Here is a 20,432-nt window from a genome sequence, read left to right as displayed (position 1 = left end):
ATCCCAGAATAACACATTGCATAACACATGGATATGTACTCTACCTTCTGATATGGTCCAAAAGATATGCCTCACTGTGTTGCAAGATTTATCTACGCATTAAAAAAAGAAGTCAGAGGAACTTAGTGTCACATTTTTAAGATCGATTCATGTGATCAATCAAGAATTTATGAATTTTATGATAAACTACCATTTAGTACAATTTTTCTGTGATCTTTGGGTAATGTTTAATATATAAAATGAGATTTTTCAATAGCATGTTTTTTTTCAATGATTTAATAGAAATTTCTTGCAGTTTTTCTTGCATTACAATATTTTTCATTCCTTTTGAACTTCAATGGCAATATGATTTATTTTTATGTGGAAACTGCCAAGAGAGTTTCTTTGGACAGAGCGATTTTTATGCTGTTATTCTGCTGGTTCTTATTACATTCACATGCACATACATATTTAGCATTTTATATCATTGCATCTTTGTAATGCTAATTGTTCACTAAGAACAAAACACATCTCTGCTAACTTTCCCTTTTGGCTTTCCTGCATTAACATTGGGAAGAATTAACCTAAATTATCTGTGAAGCATCACATACACTTATGATACTCAGCAACTAATAAGCCAAATTCTAAAGTTTCTCCAAAGCTCAGAGTACTCCCACAATACTATGTTAGTGCACAACAGTCCTGAGGGACACCTCTCTCCAAGGTATAGATTGATCCACCCCATTCTTTTTTTCTCATTCTCCTGGGAAGAGGTTGGAGCTCTGTGCCTCAGCAAGTACGAGTGCACTTCAGCTATTCACTCAGTGTACTTTGCAGTAGAAATCCTGGCACACACCTGAAAAATCAGCCTTCTGGGTTATTCTGCAGAGTAATTGATTCCCATCTGGGTTTACTCAGTCTTGAAGTCAACTCCTATTGAGTTTGAACTGCCTGAGTAGAAACTGATTCAGCCCAATAGGGATTACAAAAAAAAAAAAAAAAAAAAAAAAGTGAAACCTCTCTTTAAGCAAAATGTCAACATCACAGTAGCTTGGATTCTCCATTGCCCAGCATCTAATTTAGTCACCAGAAAAATGACCAAAACAAAAACCTAAAAAAACCCTGTGTTCACAAATACTATTAACTACTATAATGTCCTCAAGTTTCTCCAGCACTCCTTCTTGCTAGGCTCAAGGGCCAGCTTCCTTTTTAAATAGCTCTGGAAGATACAGTTTGAACCAGAGTGGGATTAGCTAGCTGCATAAGAAATCCCTGGAGAAGAGAGGGATGCACAGTGCTGCAGCACTCTGCCAGGCAATGAGTGCTGCTCCAGCCCATAGCACAAGCCAGGAAGGCTGCTGTCATCAACAGAAAAGCTTTAGAAAAATGAGCTGCAACAGTTTTACTTATGGGTGCCCACATGCATTGCACATCCTACCTCTCTGATGGGCAATATATGGTAGAAGAGAGCATGTCCATGCATCTCCATTCCGTGGCATTACAGTCCTGGACTGAGAACCAGTGCAGTTGAGATGCTGCTCACATTTTCTTCTAACCTCCAGCAAGGAAGCAGAGCTGACAGCAGGGAGCAATAACGCCTAAAGACCACCACAGATGTTTGCTTCAGTGGCCACAAAACAAAGCCTCTGGGGAAGCCACTAGGGTGGTCTTAATCACAGCAGGATCCTCTCCAGGCACCAGAATTGCTCAGGTTTGCAATGACAGAAAAGGTGGCTAAAAGGTACAATACGCTCCGGTCCAGCCCTAGGCCACATGCTTCATCCTAGGACTCATGATTTAGACCCTTTGGGACCTGCCAGAGCTTGGCCATGCTGGTTGTGGAACACTGGGAAAAATACAGGCACAATGGGATTAATTTATTTTAACAAACTAAAACTGTATTGTGCTTTTGGAAAGAAATTCATAAATATTATGCTTCCATGGAGTAAAAACAATATGTACCAATACATTTTCTGTCCCAGTTTAGGAAGCTGGTTCCCAACTCCAAGATTACATAAATGTTTTACAGTTTTACATGTACATAATTCCTTCTTTCTTCTGATGTGTTTGCAGGTAAAGACTTTACTGATGTGCCATAGTTCTTATATGTTTGCAATATATGTCTACCTGAACAGCAGCAAATTATAAAAGCAAATTTCATATAAGCTATCAGATTGCTGCAGGAAAAAAATAAAAATAAACACCAATCTCACATTTAAAACTGTTTTCCTGACTTTTTTTTTTCTCCCCAAAATGCATATCATTAGTTGTGTAAAAGCTAAACCACCATATGAGGCATATTTTAAAGCCTCATATAAACAATGAAGCCTGTATGGCATCCTCAGAGCAAAGAATGTCCAAATATGGCTGAGAGTTAAGTACCCTGAGAATTAACTGCTCTTAATAAATTCACTGAAGTTTCTAAGTCAACATTTACCAAGGATTAGAAGAGAGAAATAAAGGAAGGAGAAAGTGATTCAACTCATTTTCCTGTACCATTATCTAAAGATGTTGTGTTATAAACATCCTCCATATCTTGAATGCTGGAGGCATCTGTTGAATCTTGGTCACTGACTACAATTCCTACTGAAGAAAGGCTAGAAATGAATGAGTGCATCTTTTTCGCATAAATATCCCTAATGTTAAAATAAGGTAGGTCATTACATTTCTCTTTGCGATCATTGTTGCATTGGTCTGGATCAATATCTTTTTGCTTTTGATAGTACTTAGAAAACTTATTGAAAATAATGGTGATTGGAAGTGCTACCACTAATATCCCACAGATAATGCATAGGGTGCCAAGCAGCTTTCCAGCAAGCGTGACTGGGTAAGTGTCCCCATAACCAACAGTGGTCATGCTGATGGTTGCCCACCACCAGCAAACGGGGATGCTGTGCAGTTCTGATGAGTCATCATCCTTCTCCACTGAGTAGACAAGAACTGAAAAAATAGAAATCCCAACAGACAAAAACAAAAGGAGAAGTCCAACTTCCTGGTAGCTATGTCTCAAAGTAGCACCTAAAGACCGCAGTCCTACAGAGTGCCTGGCCAGTTTCAGGATGCGAAATATCCTCATTAACCGCAGGATCTGAACCACTTTCCCCATGTTTTCAATATCTTCACTTTCTTCTTCCTTCGTGTCCACAGCCAAGGTTGCATAAAATGGGATAATAGAGACAAAATCAATGATATTCAGTGGTTTCTTCCAGAACTTCTTTTGACTTGGGGCAGTGATGAGTCTGATCACTAGCTCAGCAGTGAACCAGATGATGCATGCAATCTCCACAGCTTCCAGCACAGGGTCTTCAATCTCCCTGTCATTGGCATCCAGCCTCTGAAACTCAGGCATGCTGTGAATGCACATTGCCACGATTGACGCCAGGACAACACTCAGGGAGGACACGGCAATTAACTTGGCAGACAAGCAGTATGCAGGATTTTCCATTCTGACCCAGATCTTCTTTCTTATTTCACCAAAGCACAGATTATCAAACTTTTCCAACTCCTTATCAAATATGGATGATTCTTCATTAGAGGAGTCAATGCTTCTGTCATTGCTTTTCTGATCCCAGTCTTTCTCAGGACCTTCCTCTTTCCTTTCCTGGTACCGATTGCTGCAGCAGGAATCAATAAACAGCTCATTTATCCCCCAGTATTCTATTTCCTGGCAGAATGAAAAGACACAAAGCTCCTCCATGACATGAAGTTTCCCAGTGTAGTAAAAATTCAGAACATATTGGAACAAGGAAGGGTTCCTGTCAAAGTAATATTCCTTATCTGCAACACTATAATCATCACATAGTTCCAGAATAGCCTCTTCTGAATGGCATTTGAGAAGTTTCCCAAGTCTGGTATGAGGAAACCGGAGCAAAGTGCTTTGATCCACTGATTGCTTAAAGCCACCCACATTCAAATTGATAAGTTCTGCATCTTTGCCAGGTCTGCGGAAAAATTCACCATAAACCATTTTGAACAGAACAGTTCCACTGTTGGTGCCCAGTGAGATTACATTGAACCTAAAAAGAACATAAGATATTATTAGAGCATTTAATTCTGTTTTGCTCTTGTGACACATTCTTTTTTTCCATCTCCAGTTACTGCGTAATGCTGTAACAACAACAAAAAAAAATGAAATGATGAATATCATTATTTAGAATTCCACAGAGGTAGGTTTAAATTAATTTGACAGTTTAACTCAGCTTTACTAAAATTTGAGAACTATAGATTCTGTTTTATCTCTCCTTAATTTTTCTAGTGTGCAGGAAGAATGCTTAATTTATCGATAAATCAGTCTCTGTATTACTATCACATTGAAATTAATACTTAATAGATACTGCAATGAAGCTGGAAATCTTTGGTTTAAAGAGAGAAAACTTGATAATCCATCAAAACATTTAGGACAAAGCTTAAGAGCAAGTATCTCAATTATGGTGTCGGGAGAGCTGTATTGATTTATATGAACTGGCAATTTATAATCCACTACTTTCAGCATTATCTGCATGAGTGCGAACTGCAATTACTTCCATTGTAATACCAATTCATTTCTTTCTGGAGTCACCCACAGAAAAGCATTCTGTATTCTTGAGAACATGTCAAATGTGCATTTGAAGCTTTCCAATTCCTGACTTCAGAGTTTTGCCTAGTATGTATTTGGACATCTGCACTCCCTCAAGGTACTTGCTTGCTGGTTTCCTACTCACCTGGAGTGTCCCAACCCTCTCACGACCTTGGTCAGTTCCAGAAGCTCTTCCTATTCTGCCACGGCATGGATACAACCACTAAGGTAGTGCTGAGAAGCTGGTGTTGAATTGTCATTTCTAGAAACAGAAGCTTCCAGAGAAGGAACTTCCACAAAAATTTTGCCTTAGCAAATAACTGTGGATACCTGCAGATAGACAGAAGGACATTTCAATGCTTCCACATTTTCCTGTAAATTAAACTATTCAGCTGAAACTGAATTTCAAAAAGGCAGATATAGTTACCAGAAAATAGGTTAAATTTTTCAGGGGAATTTAGCTCTTGCTTTCCTTCTAAGAAACCATTGTCTTCAAGCCAAAACTGGCAGTTCTTATGCTTTTCATGAAATTATATATCACTTCTGATCATGAGGAGAGCATAATTTTTTGATCTCTGACACTTAAACATTAATTGTTGTATACTAAGCTAATTGATTCCAATTTAATAGGCAAGTCAATTAATTTTAATTGTGACAAGAGAACATTGTAATCCTTCAGTGCTACTGGATGGATTCACATATAAAAATATTGTTCTAGTGCTCTTTAATGGCATGGACAAGTTACTCAAGGAACAGACAATATTTTCTATACTTGTGTAGTTTTCAGTGCCTCCTACAATAGTACCAACTCTGATTCAGAGTTGGGATCTGTTAGGGTTTGAATATTTTCTGCTGCTCTTCAAGGTCTCCTGACTCAGTTAATGCAGGTCACTAGAGTTATATCTATTTCCCAGTTCACAGTGTGTGCAACATGGTTACGCCCCTGCTGTACATCAACATGAGACAGGAGCATCAGCACTTCTGTATATAAAAGAAACCTGGGCACTTTCTCAAACAGAAGTCACTGTAAATGGCTGGGACACCAGCCCTGAAGTGAGTCCTACTTCACAGTACCAGTAGGAGGAAAAAAAAAAATGTCTGCAATCTTTATTCATTGTCAACTAAAAGAATTCAGCTTTCATTCTGCCTTGGGCACTTGTATTAATAGACTAGTTCCTCAGAGCCATCTAGCCTCACTCCATCAATCCATAAAGATATCAAGTGTTTTCTTGCTGTAGCTCCAAATAAAAGAGTCAAAAGAGTCTTGCGGAGAAGGGAAGACTTGACTGAAATGAAATGACTGACCTCTTGGTACGAAACAACTGTGAATAATGTGAACAGAGATAAGCCTGCATCTCTGCTACTGTCAGCTACAGCTTCATCAGTCATCCCAAGTAACTTGTTACGCAATTCTTCGGCACTTCTGTCTAACACAGAACTGAATTCCCCCATATTTCTAAAACAGACTGACTTTAAACTGGATGCATTGTGGAGATGGAGCCATTTTCCAGCTCATTTTCAAGTCTATCACCCCAAGTGGGTGACACCCCCACAAGGCTGCTTGCTTCAGAGGGAGGGATCCACTACGCTGCAGAACTCCCAATACCCTTTTACTGCAGCAGGACCTAAATCCTGCTCTACGTTAGGGTCAACCTTCATGCACAATGCTGTCCTTGTCACTTGTTGACTGTAGCAAAAGACAGAAATGGGAAAAACTCTACAAAATTGGGCTCAAACTTCTTATTAAATGCCAAGGAGAGGAGTAGGAAATTGAGATATAGATCCATGCTCGGAGGGAAAGCACCAAACTGCTCTGAAAAGTCTATCTGCCAGAAGCTGAATCTCTTCGAGACTGTTGTGTAGTATCTGTAAGATGCAATGATGTATTTGCTCTGTGGTGCTGAACACCTGTTATTCAGAACAGTAACTTCCTGCAACTGCCATGAAGGAAAGAACTTTTCTTGTCTTCTTGCCACGCCGGTGCCTTCCAGCGAGAGTGAGAACAGAGAAAATAGACCACCAGGAGCTCAATGTTTTAGTGAATAAGTGAAGACATCCAGGGTTTTACTGCAGACCCACTTCTCTGTTTAGGGGAATGTTACAAAGGACATTCTGAGCCATGAACTTCTCATTCCCTTCACCTTTAACCTCCCTATGTGCAATTTTGTTGTTGTTTTTCTGTAGTTGTTTCTTTGGTGTTTTTTGTTGTTGGTGTTGTTGTTTCTTTTTTGTTTGTTTAAGATTGCCACAAACATCAATACAGATCTATTCAGTACTGTTCTCTTTTCAGTATTTCCCTTGCATTGTTTTTCCATAGTTCCTCATGCAAGTAGGAACACAGAGTGTAATGCTACAAGCATGTATTTACTAATTTTTGTTCAGAAGACTCTTTCAAACCAAAGCTACTGAACATCTCACAGTTATCTTCTTGTGTGCAACAACTACTGACACCTGTAAGACTTCAACAACCAGGCCCTGAAGATGGTGCAGATAAATACATTCCCTGGTAATTAATTCTGAAAATACATATCTGTATCCAGAGTGAGATTTATTTATGTAGTCAAAGAAACTGTTATTTTTGAAAATGGAAAAGAGTACTACTTTTTTTTTTTTTTTTTTTTTGGCCACACTACAAACTCCTTTAAACAACTTATCTTAAATCCAAACTAGTTGGAAACATTAATTTTACTGTGTGCATAGACTACCACACAACCAAGATAAGTTCTCATTCTGTTAAAACACAAGGGGGAAAAAAGCTGTATGAGAAATACTGCTTTCTAAACAAGAATGACAGAGAATGGTCATTTTTTACAGGATGATAAACTGAGTACAAAGAAGTGATTTTACACCTTAAGATGTAGTTAGAAGACAGGTATTTACTAGCTAACAGAATGACTGTAAAACACCATTGCTCAAAGTATTTCCCAAGGCTCAGCTTTTACAAATGATTAAGACATAAAATTAAAGTACTGATCTCCGCTCACAGATGAAGGGCAGCAGGACTCAGCCGATAAACAGTAAAGCACTTCACTCAGGATCAAGAGGTGAGCCATGATTTTACAACAGCATAAATTCCCCCTAACATTTCTCAGAGTCTGGAGCAACTGGAGGTCAAAGTATATTCAAAATCAAACTAACTCTGTTTATTGATTAATTTCAGTTAGTAAAACTCTACTTCATTTTCAACATTTCATTAAGATGAGAGCACTAGAAATGTAAGCTAATGTTACAACAGGCAAGATCTAAGATTATTGGGAGTGGGCGGAAACTATGACGAAAAGAAAATAAGTTTTACTTAGAAATAGCAAAACAAGAACTTTAGTGCACGGCATTCCGTAGAACACTAAACAGACTTATTGTTGAGAGAGCAATATAAACCCATATTGGTTATGCAGGTTATACTCATAATGGTGTCTCCATGTAATTACACTGTATAATAAATTCGGTGAGCAACAATTTACTGCTTTATTTTGAGGGCACTGTAGCCATAATTTGTGCAAGATACAAAGAGGAAATGGATCCTGCTTAGGAAGGCCATGACCTGGAACCTGCTATAATCCTACTGTTAAGAGACTTTTAGATAAAGCCAGGAATACACAGGAGAGTTTCAGGAAAACTAGGTCAAGAGGAGCTTCACGATCTGAAGAATTTCTTGTTTCACTTCGAGTGACCTCGATCCCTGAGACATGGACCAGGATATTCATAGAATCATGGAATGGTTTGGATGGGAAGGGACCCTAAAAATCATCTAATTCCAACCTCTCTGCCATGGACAGGGATACCTCCCACCAGACCAGGTTGCTCAAAGCCCTGTCCAGCCTAAATTGGGAACACTTCAAGGGATGGGGCATCCACAGCTTCTCTGAGCAACCTGTTCCAGTGCCTCACCACCTTCAGAGTAAAGAATTTCCTCCTCGCATCTAATCTAAACCTACCTTCTTTCAGTTTAAAGCCATTACTCCTTGTCCTATTCTACACTCCCTGAAAAAGAGTCTCTCCCCAGCTTTCCTTTTAGCTAAAGAAAGGCTGATGTAACATTCCCTGGAGCCTTCTCTTCTCCAGGATGAACAACCCTAACTCCCTCAGCCTGTCCTCATAGGAGAGATGCTCCAGCCCTTTGATCATCCTCATGGCTCTCCTCTGGATTCATTCTAATATTTCCATGATATTGTGCCAGGCCCCATCAGAACAATTTGTGGCATTTAAACAAGTGTCTCCAACCCCTGGGCAAAGACCACAGTTGACAACTTCTCTCTCAGCACAAGGGAGCCCTTTACTTACACAGTGGACTTTTTTATTCAAGGGTAAAACTGTGCTCAGCTTGAAATGATGCTTTCCTGGAGTGCCAAAGCCTGCATCATGTACATCCTAACACAGAGCTTCCATAAACTTTGCAACTCTCAACTTGAAGTATATCATCAGCTTCTTTGATCTTGCCTTCTGTAAACAACAAGTATTCATATATACCATAATAGACTGCTAACTATTCCAAAGCACACACTTCTTGCCCTGGAGAGAGTATAAGAAAGGAAGCAAACACATAGCAGATGTTAGTTACTTGGTTGCTTTAATTGATTCAGTTCGTTTGATGAGCTACTGGATAAGAGCTCATATAGAATAGAATAGAAAATGAAACAAAACACAAAAGAAAGATGTTTATTGCAAGAATCAACATAATTTTCTGAGATGCCAAAAAAAACATTCAATAGAAGTTCCAAATGTTAAGCTTGAGGGCCAAATAAAAGCCAGTCATAAGGAAAGCTGTGTGAAAAGGATATAAACATTAGAATAAAAGTCAAAACAACAGGATCCAACTCTTCCCAGTCCAAACTGGAGATGGGCTTTAGCCAGCACTTCTGCAGTCATACATTGTTGGTGAGGCCACAGACCCATTGTCTGGCTTGGAAAGGAGATAGCAAATTTCTGGGCTTTTAGCATGCTGTGAAATCCCTAAAGCTCACAAAAGGAGAGCCACAGAGACAGAGTTTGTATATATGGTCCCTTTGAGAGAGCTACACCATGGATGTATAATGTGGCACAAACTGTTGCGGTTTCCATCCTCTTCTGGAACATCCCTCTAAAAGGTTTTTAGTGAGGATGTGAACTCCACACCACAAAGTTATTTGTCAGGAAAGTTTCTCTTTCTCAGTTATCACTCTCATACTCTCTATACAAAGCCCCTGTACTCAGTCAGGTCCCACATCACAAGCTACAGCACATCTTTTTTGATGTTTTTTTGTTGCACATTTAACTATGGTAGTGCCTCAACTACTGGTAATTCCAAATTGGGACAGCTTCAGCTTTTGTTAGCATAAATCTGTCTGTGATTATCCAGGCACAATGGAAAGGAAGCTGAACTGATTTATGATTGGATAGACTATGCTGTGCTTTGCTACTTAAAATATTTGAAGAAAGCAAGTCCCTACAGATTTTCTACTAGTTTATTCCATGGCTAAATTGTCTATAGCCTCACCTTCTGCTTATTACACCACAGCACTTCATAAGCCTCTCAAGATTAAGAAACACTCACATTTCATGATGTTTTCCTGTAAGTAGAAAAGGCCCTAGTCCTGTTCACACTGAAATCAAAAGAGTTACAATACTGACCTGAACTTGGAAGGACAGGGAAATCTTTATAACTCTGAAAATTCTTCAAGAGCTCACTTTGTTGTTGTTGTTTTCCCAAAGAATCTAATAATTGTGGAGGATTTCCATTCTAAGTTCCCCAGTTCAGAAATCTGAGTTTTGAGCAAATTCACTATCAAGTGTCTTGTTTGGGCACCTGGCTATCACCAGGCATCAGATATTTCCTCCTCATGGTGCAGATGACCACCTAGGTTCTAACTTCTGATAATTTCCTGAGAAACCACCCTAGCTACATATGTGGAGGTTTAGACATCTATCTACTTTTAAAAACTACAGATATGACCCTAACAACTTCAGTTCAGAATGAAAACTTTAACCAGTTTTGAAAGTGCTTGGATTTGGAACCACACACCATAGGGCAAATACTTGTGTAATGCACCACCTATGAGTATTGCATATGCTTTCTGGCTCACTGAGCATAGTAAAACAGCTAAATGCATATATAAGTTACTTAATCACATTTAATGATTTGGACTGAAATCCAGTCAGTATGACTTAAGTTACTACCTGTCAGCTGGGCAGTTGTAACTACCTGAGCACACATGACTAAGCCTGAAAATATGCAAGGCAATATTATTTGTTGCAACCTCTCTTATTGTGATATCAGCTGTAACCAGCCCTGTTTTGTAATATTTGACACTGTCAAGTTCACTGCAAAACCATTTGCAGTCTGTGGTGGCACAGGCTAACCTAAAAGAAAAAAGTCATCTAGAACAAATAGCAAGACCATCTGAAACTGTTCTGTGGTTATGGATATCCTGTGAGGCAAAGATGATAAGTTCATTAGCTAAATTATTTGCTCAGTTGTTATTTATTTTATATACTGTATTAGCAGTGACATCGTTTATCCAGAATAATATAATAAAATGCTATAAGAATAAAAAAATCATGCAACTACATTTCTCTCGAAATGGATTCAGTACAGCCTCCAAGGTCAAATTTTGTTCTGATGTTATCTCCACATAAACCTATTTGGTCAAATTCATCCCTGGTACAATACTGTTGATGTCAACAGACTTTCAGAAACTAAACTTGCACCAAATGCTTCTACATCTTTTCAATAATATGGAAAATGGAAAGAAATGATAGTCATTTGGAAACAACAGTAGATGTTAGAAGGAAAGGGCAGGGGCAGGGGCAGGGGCAGGGGCAGGGGCAGGGGCAGGGGCAGGGCAGGGCAGGGCAGGGCAGGGCAGGGCAGGGCAGGGCAGGGCAGGGGGGAAGGAGGGGAAGGGAGGGGAAGGGAGGGGAAGGGAAGGGAAGGGAAGGGAAGGGAAGGGAAGGGAAGGGAAGGGAAGGGAAGGGAAGGGAAGGGAAGGGAAGGGAAGGGAAGGGAAGGGAAGGGAAGGGAAGGGAAGGGAAGGGAAGGGAAGGGAAGGGAAGGGAAGGGAAGGGAAGGGAAGGGAAGGGAAGGGAAGGGAAGGGAAGGGAAGGGAAGGGAAGGGAAGGGAAGGGAAGGGAAGGGAAGGGAAGGGAAGGGAAGGGAAGGGAAGGGAAGGGAAGGGAAGGGAAGGGAAGGGAAGGGAAGGGGGAAGGGGGAAGGGAAGGGAAGGGGGAAGGGGGAAGGGAAGGGAAGGGAAGGGAAGGGAAGGGAAGGGAAGGGAAGGGAAGGGAAGGGAAGGGAAGGGAAGGGGGAAGGGAAGGGGGAAGGGAAGGGAAGGGAAGGGAAGGGAAGGGAAGGGAAGGGAAGGGAAGGGAAGGGAAGGGAAGGGAAAGGTACCGTTTTCATAACCTGAAATGTGCCTGGGAATAACACACATTTTGACAGGGAACAAATCTGGCACCCTGCAACATTCCCAATGGCTCTGCAATTTATAGTCTGTTCAGATAAAATTAAACGATCATTATCCACTTTAACTAAGTGGAATTGACAGATTAAAATACATTTGCTTGACAATCTACCTGTAAAGCTCCACCAATCAAGCACAGTTATAATGCTGTCATTATGACACCTGTCAATTTTCAAGACAGCAGAAGACATTAAGCATTTCCTTGAGCCATACTGTCCCAATTGCTGAAGTTTGCAGAAAAAAGAAAAAAAAAATACAAAGATCCCCAAGGCATTATTACAACCAGGTCAACATTGTTATAGTTTGATGGTAAAAGAAATTCTTTCTCTCCAGGTTAACTTTTTGACAATAATCTTCTTTGACAGGTCATCTTAATGACACCCTGTTTCCATCAAAAGTACGATTTCAAAACAAAAAGTACTATTTGAAGTGAACGTTTAACTTGCAGCTCAAAGGTCCTCTGCAACTAGGACAATTTTTATAGATTCCCTTCCTTAAAACAATATTGTGTACTTTATTTTCTACCGAGTCCTACACTGTTTCCATTCTAGTACTTCTCCAACAAACACAATGAACATAAATCCTATTGCTACACTTATTCTGGTAGTTTGTGTTACCACTAGCAGTCAAAAACATCTGATACTTGATCCCAGTATCAGACACTTTTCCACAAAGGAAAAATGGCATGGAATAAAGGTACATTGGTCTATTTCTTAAAAATAATTCCTCATTCTCATTTTGATCTTTGGCTACTTAGAGGTGAAACCCTATTTTACTCGTAAAGATAGTTGGTAAAGGTTAATTGCCTAAGCAACTAAGATGATGCAGATACCCAGGTAGGGAAAACAGCATGCCTGAAGTCATACAGCAGATCCATGAACAACTGCAACCTACATCACTTCACTCCAGTGTTCACTTCACAATCTCCTCCATAGCTGCCATGCACCAAACTAAGTAGTGGATTGGGTACCTGGGTCTAGAATCCATAGTCAAATGCAGTCTGATAGCAGGGCATTCATTTTTCCTGAAGTATGTTGTCTTTAAATATTTCTTCATTAAAAAATAAGAAAATAATAAAAATAAATAAATATTAGTCCCGCACTTATAGTGCAGTGCAATTTCAGGAGTCAGCAAGTGCATTGGCAGGGTATGTTGACAGAGACAAGAAACTGTACAATCTATCTGGCCACTATAACCTCTCCAGGCCTAACATAAAGGGATAAACAATTAGACATAATACTTTTTTTCTGTAATACAGAGGCCAATGCACCACTAACGGCTCTCCTGAGTTTTCAAGCTGAGTGTTAACAGTTCACAAGCCTCCACACAGAGGCTAGTTATACCCACAATTAACCGTTATAACTTTTCCATGTTAAGGAAAGGAAGTAAGAGTTTGGTGAAATTCATAACATTTTTACCTCCTGTGGAAAGGGAACAGAGTTAAAAATAAGATTTAACCCACTGCCAGGACGATTGACCTGATATTCAAAAATTTCCATTCATTAGTTCATCCTGGATTTTGTAATTGTACAGGAAAAGTATTTATTTTTTTCCTCACTTTGGAGTCTGAGGAATTGTCCTCCACTTCATAACAGAGAAGACTCCTGATGCTGCATGACTTTTGACCTTTTCTGCTCCAAGATTCTCTTTTCCCCCTCCTAATTGGTTGTTTGTTCTTTTTTTTTTTTTAGTAGTAGTAGTATTAGTACTAGTACTATTTATTTTTTAGAAGCAAGATAATATTTCTAAAGCACACAAAGTCAAAATGCAAATTTGATTGGATTAAATGGTTGTTCTGAACAAGGACAAATCTGTACACACAAAAAGCAAGTGTTTCCCACCTTATGCAGAGAGGAGACACCTATGAACATAAAACCCAGGACTGTGCTGTAGGACATCACAACAGAAAAACCTTTTATGAGACATCTGAAATCAGTCCTGCTTGTGCTAGCAAACTCACCTTCACTTGCACTCAGACACAGAACCAAAATAACTAGAAGGACAGACTATTCAGCCATGGATGGCACAGTGCTAAACCTCTGAATTGACTACCCATAACTTTTGAATCCATGCTAGTTTTATTCTGTAAAGCTCTAGCTTTGGGATAAACTGCTTTAAAAATTTTCTCTACAATATTATTAAGGGTGCATCTCAGTCACTTAACTTTTTTTACTTATAAATAAAATGGTTGTGTTAGTAATATACTAGTGACTGAAGAAATTAAGTTGGGAATGAACCCTGAAGAGTTATCTAATTCAAACCCTCCCTTTCTTCAAGGCAGGGTCAGTTATTCCTAAACAAATTTTGACAGATGTTTATTTAATCTCCCATGATAAAGACTGCCCAGAGAGGTTGTGGGATCTAGTCCAGTGCTTGAATGCCCTTGTCCCCTCAAAGTTGTTTTCCTAACTTCTACTTAAGCATCCTGTGCTGCAGTTCAAGCCCATGGATATATAAACAGAGTAGATTTGGAATGGGATGGAGTCACTGAGGACAGACAGTAGAAACAGGATATCTCCAAAATCTTCTTACTGATTAATTTTATTCCTTTGCTACATATCTAATTTTACTTGGCAGTCTGAGTAGCTAAAGTGACATGGGTTTTTTATATATCTATATTTTTATATGTTTTGAGGAAAATCTATTAATCTCAGTGATAAAGAAAGGTTTTCTCTACCCAGGGGAAATTCTCCAACATATTTGCAGAGTCTCTTAGGCAACAGGAACACAAGCAATTGTTATTGTGGAAATTCTGGGTGAAACCTTCAGCTGAAAAACTGTAAAAACCTTTGTGTTTGAAGTATTTCACTAAAGGAGTCACTGTGTTGTTTGGAAAAAAAAAAAAAAAAAAAAAAGCTCTTGACCCAAGACAACTCTGAAGCAAAGCTCCAGATCTCACTGATGTAAGTTCTGCTGCCTGCTTGGATCTGACAATCGTTTTCAAATCATTCAAGTAACTTTTACAATGCGTGAATGTGTGAGTATGCATGACATGAGGCCACATGCTAAGGGAGGGTATGTTGAGGCAGCCAGAGACAATATCTTCAAGAGACCTTTTTGAGCATAGAAACCTCTGGATGCAACAAAGGATTTGGGCCCAGACTTCCAGCCAGCACTGGGAGAAGCACATTACAGATCAAGCCAGCTAGCTGTAACCATCAGGTGCCATCTCAGAGTGGCAGAAGGAGGGTAGCATGGTGTCACAGAAGCATTAGGTAAAGACCAAGCTCTGGGGACATACCGTTCGGAGCCAGTCTGTAAAGTTTACCTATACTTAGGCTTCATTTTCTTGCAGTGCACAGTGTTTTGGACACATGCCCACCACTCAAATACTGGATATCACTTTGTTCCTCTCCTCTCTTTGACTTTCCACGTAGCATCACAAATTAATCTGTTTTGAAATGGTCTTCTGGAGGCTATCTTGTCCAATGCAATGATCAGAGCAGGTCCAGTTACATCAGGCTGCACAAGGCCGACTGAATTTTGAATGTCTGCAGAGATGGAGAATTCTCAAACCCTCTGGGCAACTGGCCAGTGTATGACCCCTCTTATAATGAAAATATTTTCCTAATGGCTAACCAGAAGCTCTTACATTCCAACTTGAGTACACTGGCTCTCATCTCACTGCTGCACACCTCTGAGAAAAGTTTAGCTTTGTCTCCTATGTACCCACCCATCAGGTAAATATTGACCACAGTAAAGTTTCTCCAAGCCTTCTCTTCTCCAGGTTGAATAAGCACATCTCTGTCAGTCTCCCCCTGTATGCTGTGTGCTCCATCCTCTGACCACTTTGATGGCCCTCTGTGGGACTCACTCCAATATGTCAATGTCCTTCTTGTAGTGGGGAGCCCAAATCTGGACATTGTCCAGATACAGTCAGATAGAAATAACTGCTTCTGTGGATCTGCTGGCTACAGCCTTGCTCTTAAAGCCTAGCCTTTCACTGCAAGAGCACTCTGCTGACTCATATTCAGTATGTTATCTACCAAGACACCCATGTTCTTCTCTTCAGAGCTGCTTTCCATTCAGTCAGTCCCCTAGCCTGTACTGTTGGATGGGATTGTTGCAGCCTGGGTGGAATTTTGCCAGGACATTGAAATCCCTTTTAGCAGCATCCCTTCAGCATACCGATGTAGTATTAGCCATCTCAGCCTCACTAACCTCCCCGATTACTTCAACTTGGCTGTTCTCGCAAAGCATTTAGCAAGAAAGGACATTTGCCAGAAAAGGTGTGAAGCAGGTATATGACAGGCTAAGATATAAAATTGCTTCACTGCACAAGTGTTCAATTGAATATTCATAGAAATAGCTGAGGCATTGTCTTTCTATGTAAAAAGGAACAGCCAGCAAATAAGTTTTTAATTGAATAAGCATTAGCCTGTGAGTGCAATTCATCTCAGCACCTTTCAGTATTATTAACCATCCCTTTTTTCAGGAAGTGTTGAGTAGCTGCTAACACCCAGATTCACATGGGCAAAATAATACCTCACATTGGCATAGCTTGTGAGGTGCCTGAGGTGTTACGTGAGTGGACCGTATTCTGGCAAAACTAACAAATGTGTTGCACAGTCCATAACAATATAGCCATTTACTCAGCCCAGGACTCAAAGTCAAGCCCTTTAAAGTTACTCCGGGGTAATTTTTACCATTACCTTTCAATGACAGAAAGTTTGGTTACGCAGTATCAAAACAAACCAAATTAGAAGGAATTTCAGAAGGAACAACCCTTCCCCTCCATACTTCTCTCACCCTGCCTCTACAAACATGGTCTTCTAATGTCTAAGATGACCCATATGAACATCCAGAGAAGAAAAATGAGGACAGGTGGCTAGGTAAAATTTTAATCCCATAAAGGGAAAGCAAAGGTTTTGCCGAATATTTTGACAGGGGAATGGATTTCTTAGGTTTTTGCCTGGGGTATGCTTCAGCTAGACAGATTCAGAACTCCCACAAAGAGCCCCAAGGATTTCAAAAGAAGAACAGTGAGGAGGCAATCTGCTACCAATGGGTCCAGAGACATCTGAGAACCAAACTACTTATCCACTAAAAAGGAGATAAATCTGTCAGTGTTTTCCTTGCTGCAATTTTTGGTGTTAAATTGAGCACTGTTATGTTCCCACTTCACTACCCAAACTCATGAGTACCTGTGGACACAAGACTTCATGGGCTAAGCACTTTCCAAGCCTCATTCTGAGATGAGAGAAGTTATGTTTCAGAGACTTTCCTTAGCCTTGAAGTAGAGAATAACTTCAGAGCAGGAATTAGATTTAATTAAGCATGTTCAGTGCATCAGAAGAAACTAATTTAAGAACAGTACATATTTGTTGTCAGTTGGTAGTTTCCCTTTATAAGCTGCTGCTTAAAGCAAAGTATCACTAAGCACCACTTTAAGCAAAAACCCATTTGACCTTAGCAGCAGAGCTAATCTACAATTCACTGGGATAAAGAAGAAGACACCTGAAATTACATTTCTTTCCTCTGGTCTACATTTAAATGAAGTACTTCAGTACGTGCTCAGTAAAACCTTGGAGAGAAACAGAATGATGGTATGAGGAGGGCAAGGCCATAAGTTTCAAAGAACACAGCCAACATTCAACAGTGCATAACAGCAGGATGCCAAAGGACAACTCATTCTGCAGAGAAAGAAGAGGTGCAAAGAATCCTGCCTCTTGCTTCATTTGTGCAGCAGTGTTGCAGTGTAACCCGGCAGGCAGCTCAGCACCACACAGCTGCTCACTCACTTCCCCACAGTGGGATGGGGGAGAGAATCAGAAAAAAAAAGGTAAAACGCATGGGTTGAAGTAAAGACAGTTTAATAGGACAGAAAAGGAAGGAAACGAAAAAAATAATAATGATAATGACAGAAGTATATACAAAAAAAAAAAAAGCAATGCACAATGCAACTGCTCAACACTCACCGACCAATGCCCAGCCAGACCCCGAACAGCAGCAGCCCCCCAGCCAGCTCCCTGCTTTATTTCTCAGCATGATGTTCTATGGCATGAAATATCCCTTTGGCCTAGTTGTGTCCCCTCCCAGCTTCTTGTGCACCCACAGGCTACTTGCTCGCACGGTCGTATGAAAAGCTGAAAAGTCCTTGACTTAATGTGAGCACTGCTCTGCTGCAACCAAAACATTGGCATGTTATCAACATTAATTTTCTCCTAAATCCAAAACATAACATCACAGCAGACACTATGAAGAAAATTAACTCTATCTCAGCTGAAATTAGGACAAGCAGTTCCCCAGAGGCCTCTGGGAAGCCCTTTAACATTCAGACTTTGTATGTGAATGCAAAAACACTTGCTACCAGCTGTAATCACTAGGATTTATCACTGAGAGAAAAATGTCTGAATGTCTCTGAGATCCACAGGTCTAGGGCCAGCAACTGCTGGAGAAGCCAACAGAGACTCATGTGCTTGTACATTAGGCTCTTCTCTTTTATGAGCTTCACAGTTTTCCATGTACCCACAAACTTCTTGTGAGCATCAGATATACTGTTGAGACCCAAAGAACTGAATTGTCTTTAGTTTTGCACCTTTTTGTCATCCTAACAAATTAATCAAAGTAAGGGGGAAAAACTGTTCTTTGCCTGGTGTAACAGACAGAAAACTGTAAGACGAGAAGCACAAATCTGTGAGAAGAACAACTTACAAAAAACAAGACCATAAACACCATTACAGTTTCCAGACTAAAGGCACTGAGCTAAAATATCAGCGAGGACCCTTGCTATCCCTTTTCCTCAACACAAGCTTTTACCGGTTTCACAGATGAATTAAAAGAGCAGTATTGATCCACACTGGCTGTCCTTTTCAGTGCAAACATTGCACTGGACAGGCAAGCACGCAGAGTTTCTTAGCTTAAGAAGAATATACAAGGCAGCATCCTTTTCTGCAGCTTATTCAGGGAAAAGGTGCCACTAAAACGCTGTGCTGAAACCATCATTCAATGCTTGTCACAAGCTAGGACTAAAACACGAAGGACTAACTTAAATTTGGGCTGCAGTAATGAGTTGGTTATTTTCAAAATCAAAATCTAACTTGTGGTTCTATTTGTTCTTCTTTCAATTGGCAATAAACCGAGTTCATAAAATTACAAAGCAATGTTGGAATTGTAATCCAGTTAAATCAGCACTTACAGGGATTCAGATAAGTGAAGAAATTTAATTAAAAAAAATAATAAAATAATTAAAAAAAAAAGAAAACTACTGTAATAAAAGTCTTCTTTGGGACATCCTCCCCACCACTAGCCTTTAAACATACTGATATACTGATTGACAACAATCATACACTAAATTTATATTGTACATTTGTCATCTCACAAACTATGAGGTCGATTCTTCTCCCACTAAAGTATGAAGTGAGAATCCTCTTGCCCTCTGCAGCACTTTTTCCCCCTGTATCAGGGAGGTATCTGTGCAGAAGTCTGCATGGCAGTTAACACCACTGGAAACAGCCTCAGCTCTTGTCAGCTCAAGGGGAGGAGGTAGAAGAGAAGCAAGGAGCAGCATGAAGCTAACAGAAGCACCTCCAATTTTTGGCAAACTACCCAGGCTGTGTCTTAACTCCTCCATGCAAATCAAAACTGTTCATAGATTTTTCCTGAGTTCATTATCTGCCTCCCACAGGTAACTTGCCTGTAGTTACATCAACATCAGCAATCAATTTGTTAGGCTCAGAGAAAAATAAAATGCAGAGGAATATAAAATGCCCCCTATATGGGGCAGCAAATTGCTAATATAAAGTTGTACAACATTGTTACATACAAGAAACTTTCTGTCCATAAATCTTGTATCATTTTATTAACTTTAAACTGCCGTGAGGGAGATGCCTTCAGCTCCATGCTTTGGAAGCAGAACCTGAGACTTGAGGGGTGACCCATTCAACATCACACAGTAGGCCAACATGTTCTACTTCAACATTCCCAAATCTATAAAGTCTCTGTCTTTGCTTTGCTTTTTGTGAGAACTGAAAGAGGAGAGGGACCAGCAAACCTTTGCACAGGTTGAGCCCTGAGCCTGTCATGAGAACAGCACTGGACTGGAATGAATAAGCACATTGAAGAATTAACCAGTTCTTAAGATATCAGCTGGCATCTAAATTGCTTGTCCACACTGATGAACAAAGGGCAAAAATGTGCAAAAGTGGAGGAAAGAACAGGGAAGCAAAATTCTTTCTAACTCAGATGATAAGTAACCTGTCCTCCTTAAACCAGCCACACTTTGTTCTCTCCATGTGCCCTTAGTTGGTCCACCCCCCCCCCCCCCAAAAAAAAAAAAAGGGGGGGGGGGGGGAGAAAGGGTCGTTTATTAGTCTTTACCCCAAGACAACCTTCTTCAGAGCACATGTGGCTCCAGCAAAGTAGATGCATCTTCAGAGCACACACACCTTGCCAGCACAACCTTTCATTTCTTGCTGCTGCTGCATTGCTGCATCAGGAGTATGTAGCAGAACAGATATCAG

The 20,432-nt window shown here is 40.1% G+C and overlaps 1 protein-coding gene across 17 annotated transcripts in view; it reads right to left on the bottom strand.

Annotated features, from left to right (window-relative positions):
- The window catches only part of KCNS3 (potassium voltage-gated channel modifier subfamily S member 3), a 29,860-nt gene that overhangs the window by 5,256 nt on the left and 4,172 nt on the right, over window positions 1-20,432 (bottom strand). For 9 of the 17 annotated variants that reach the window (XM_048047410.2, XM_066994969.1, XM_048047411.2 and 6 more), the window contains 2 exons: window positions 4,680-4,864; window positions 1,836-3,995 (listed from right to left, as the gene is read on the bottom strand). In XM_048047410.2, the coding sequence (XP_047903367.1) occupies window positions 2,462-3,946 (1,485 nt within the window). In that variant the 5' untranslated portion in view covers window positions 3,947-3,995; window positions 4,680-4,864 and the 3' untranslated portion in view covers window positions 1,836-2,461. Of the gene's footprint in view, window positions 1-1,417; window positions 3,996-4,679; window positions 4,865-8,815; window positions 11,314-17,888; window positions 20,219-20,289; window positions 20,399-20,432 lie in introns of those variants that run through there. The other 8 variants (XR_010830643.1, XR_010830644.1, XM_066994976.1 and 5 more) reach the window with 7 other exon arrangements.

This window comes from Anser cygnoides, chromosome 3 (genome assembly GCF_040182565.1).
Source record: "Anser cygnoides isolate HZ-2024a breed goose chromosome 3, Taihu_goose_T2T_genome, whole genome shotgun sequence".
Classification (NCBI taxonomy): domain Eukaryota; kingdom Metazoa; phylum Chordata; class Aves; order Anseriformes; family Anatidae; genus Anser; species Anser cygnoides.
This window is presented reverse-complemented; position numbering and strand designations above follow the sequence as displayed.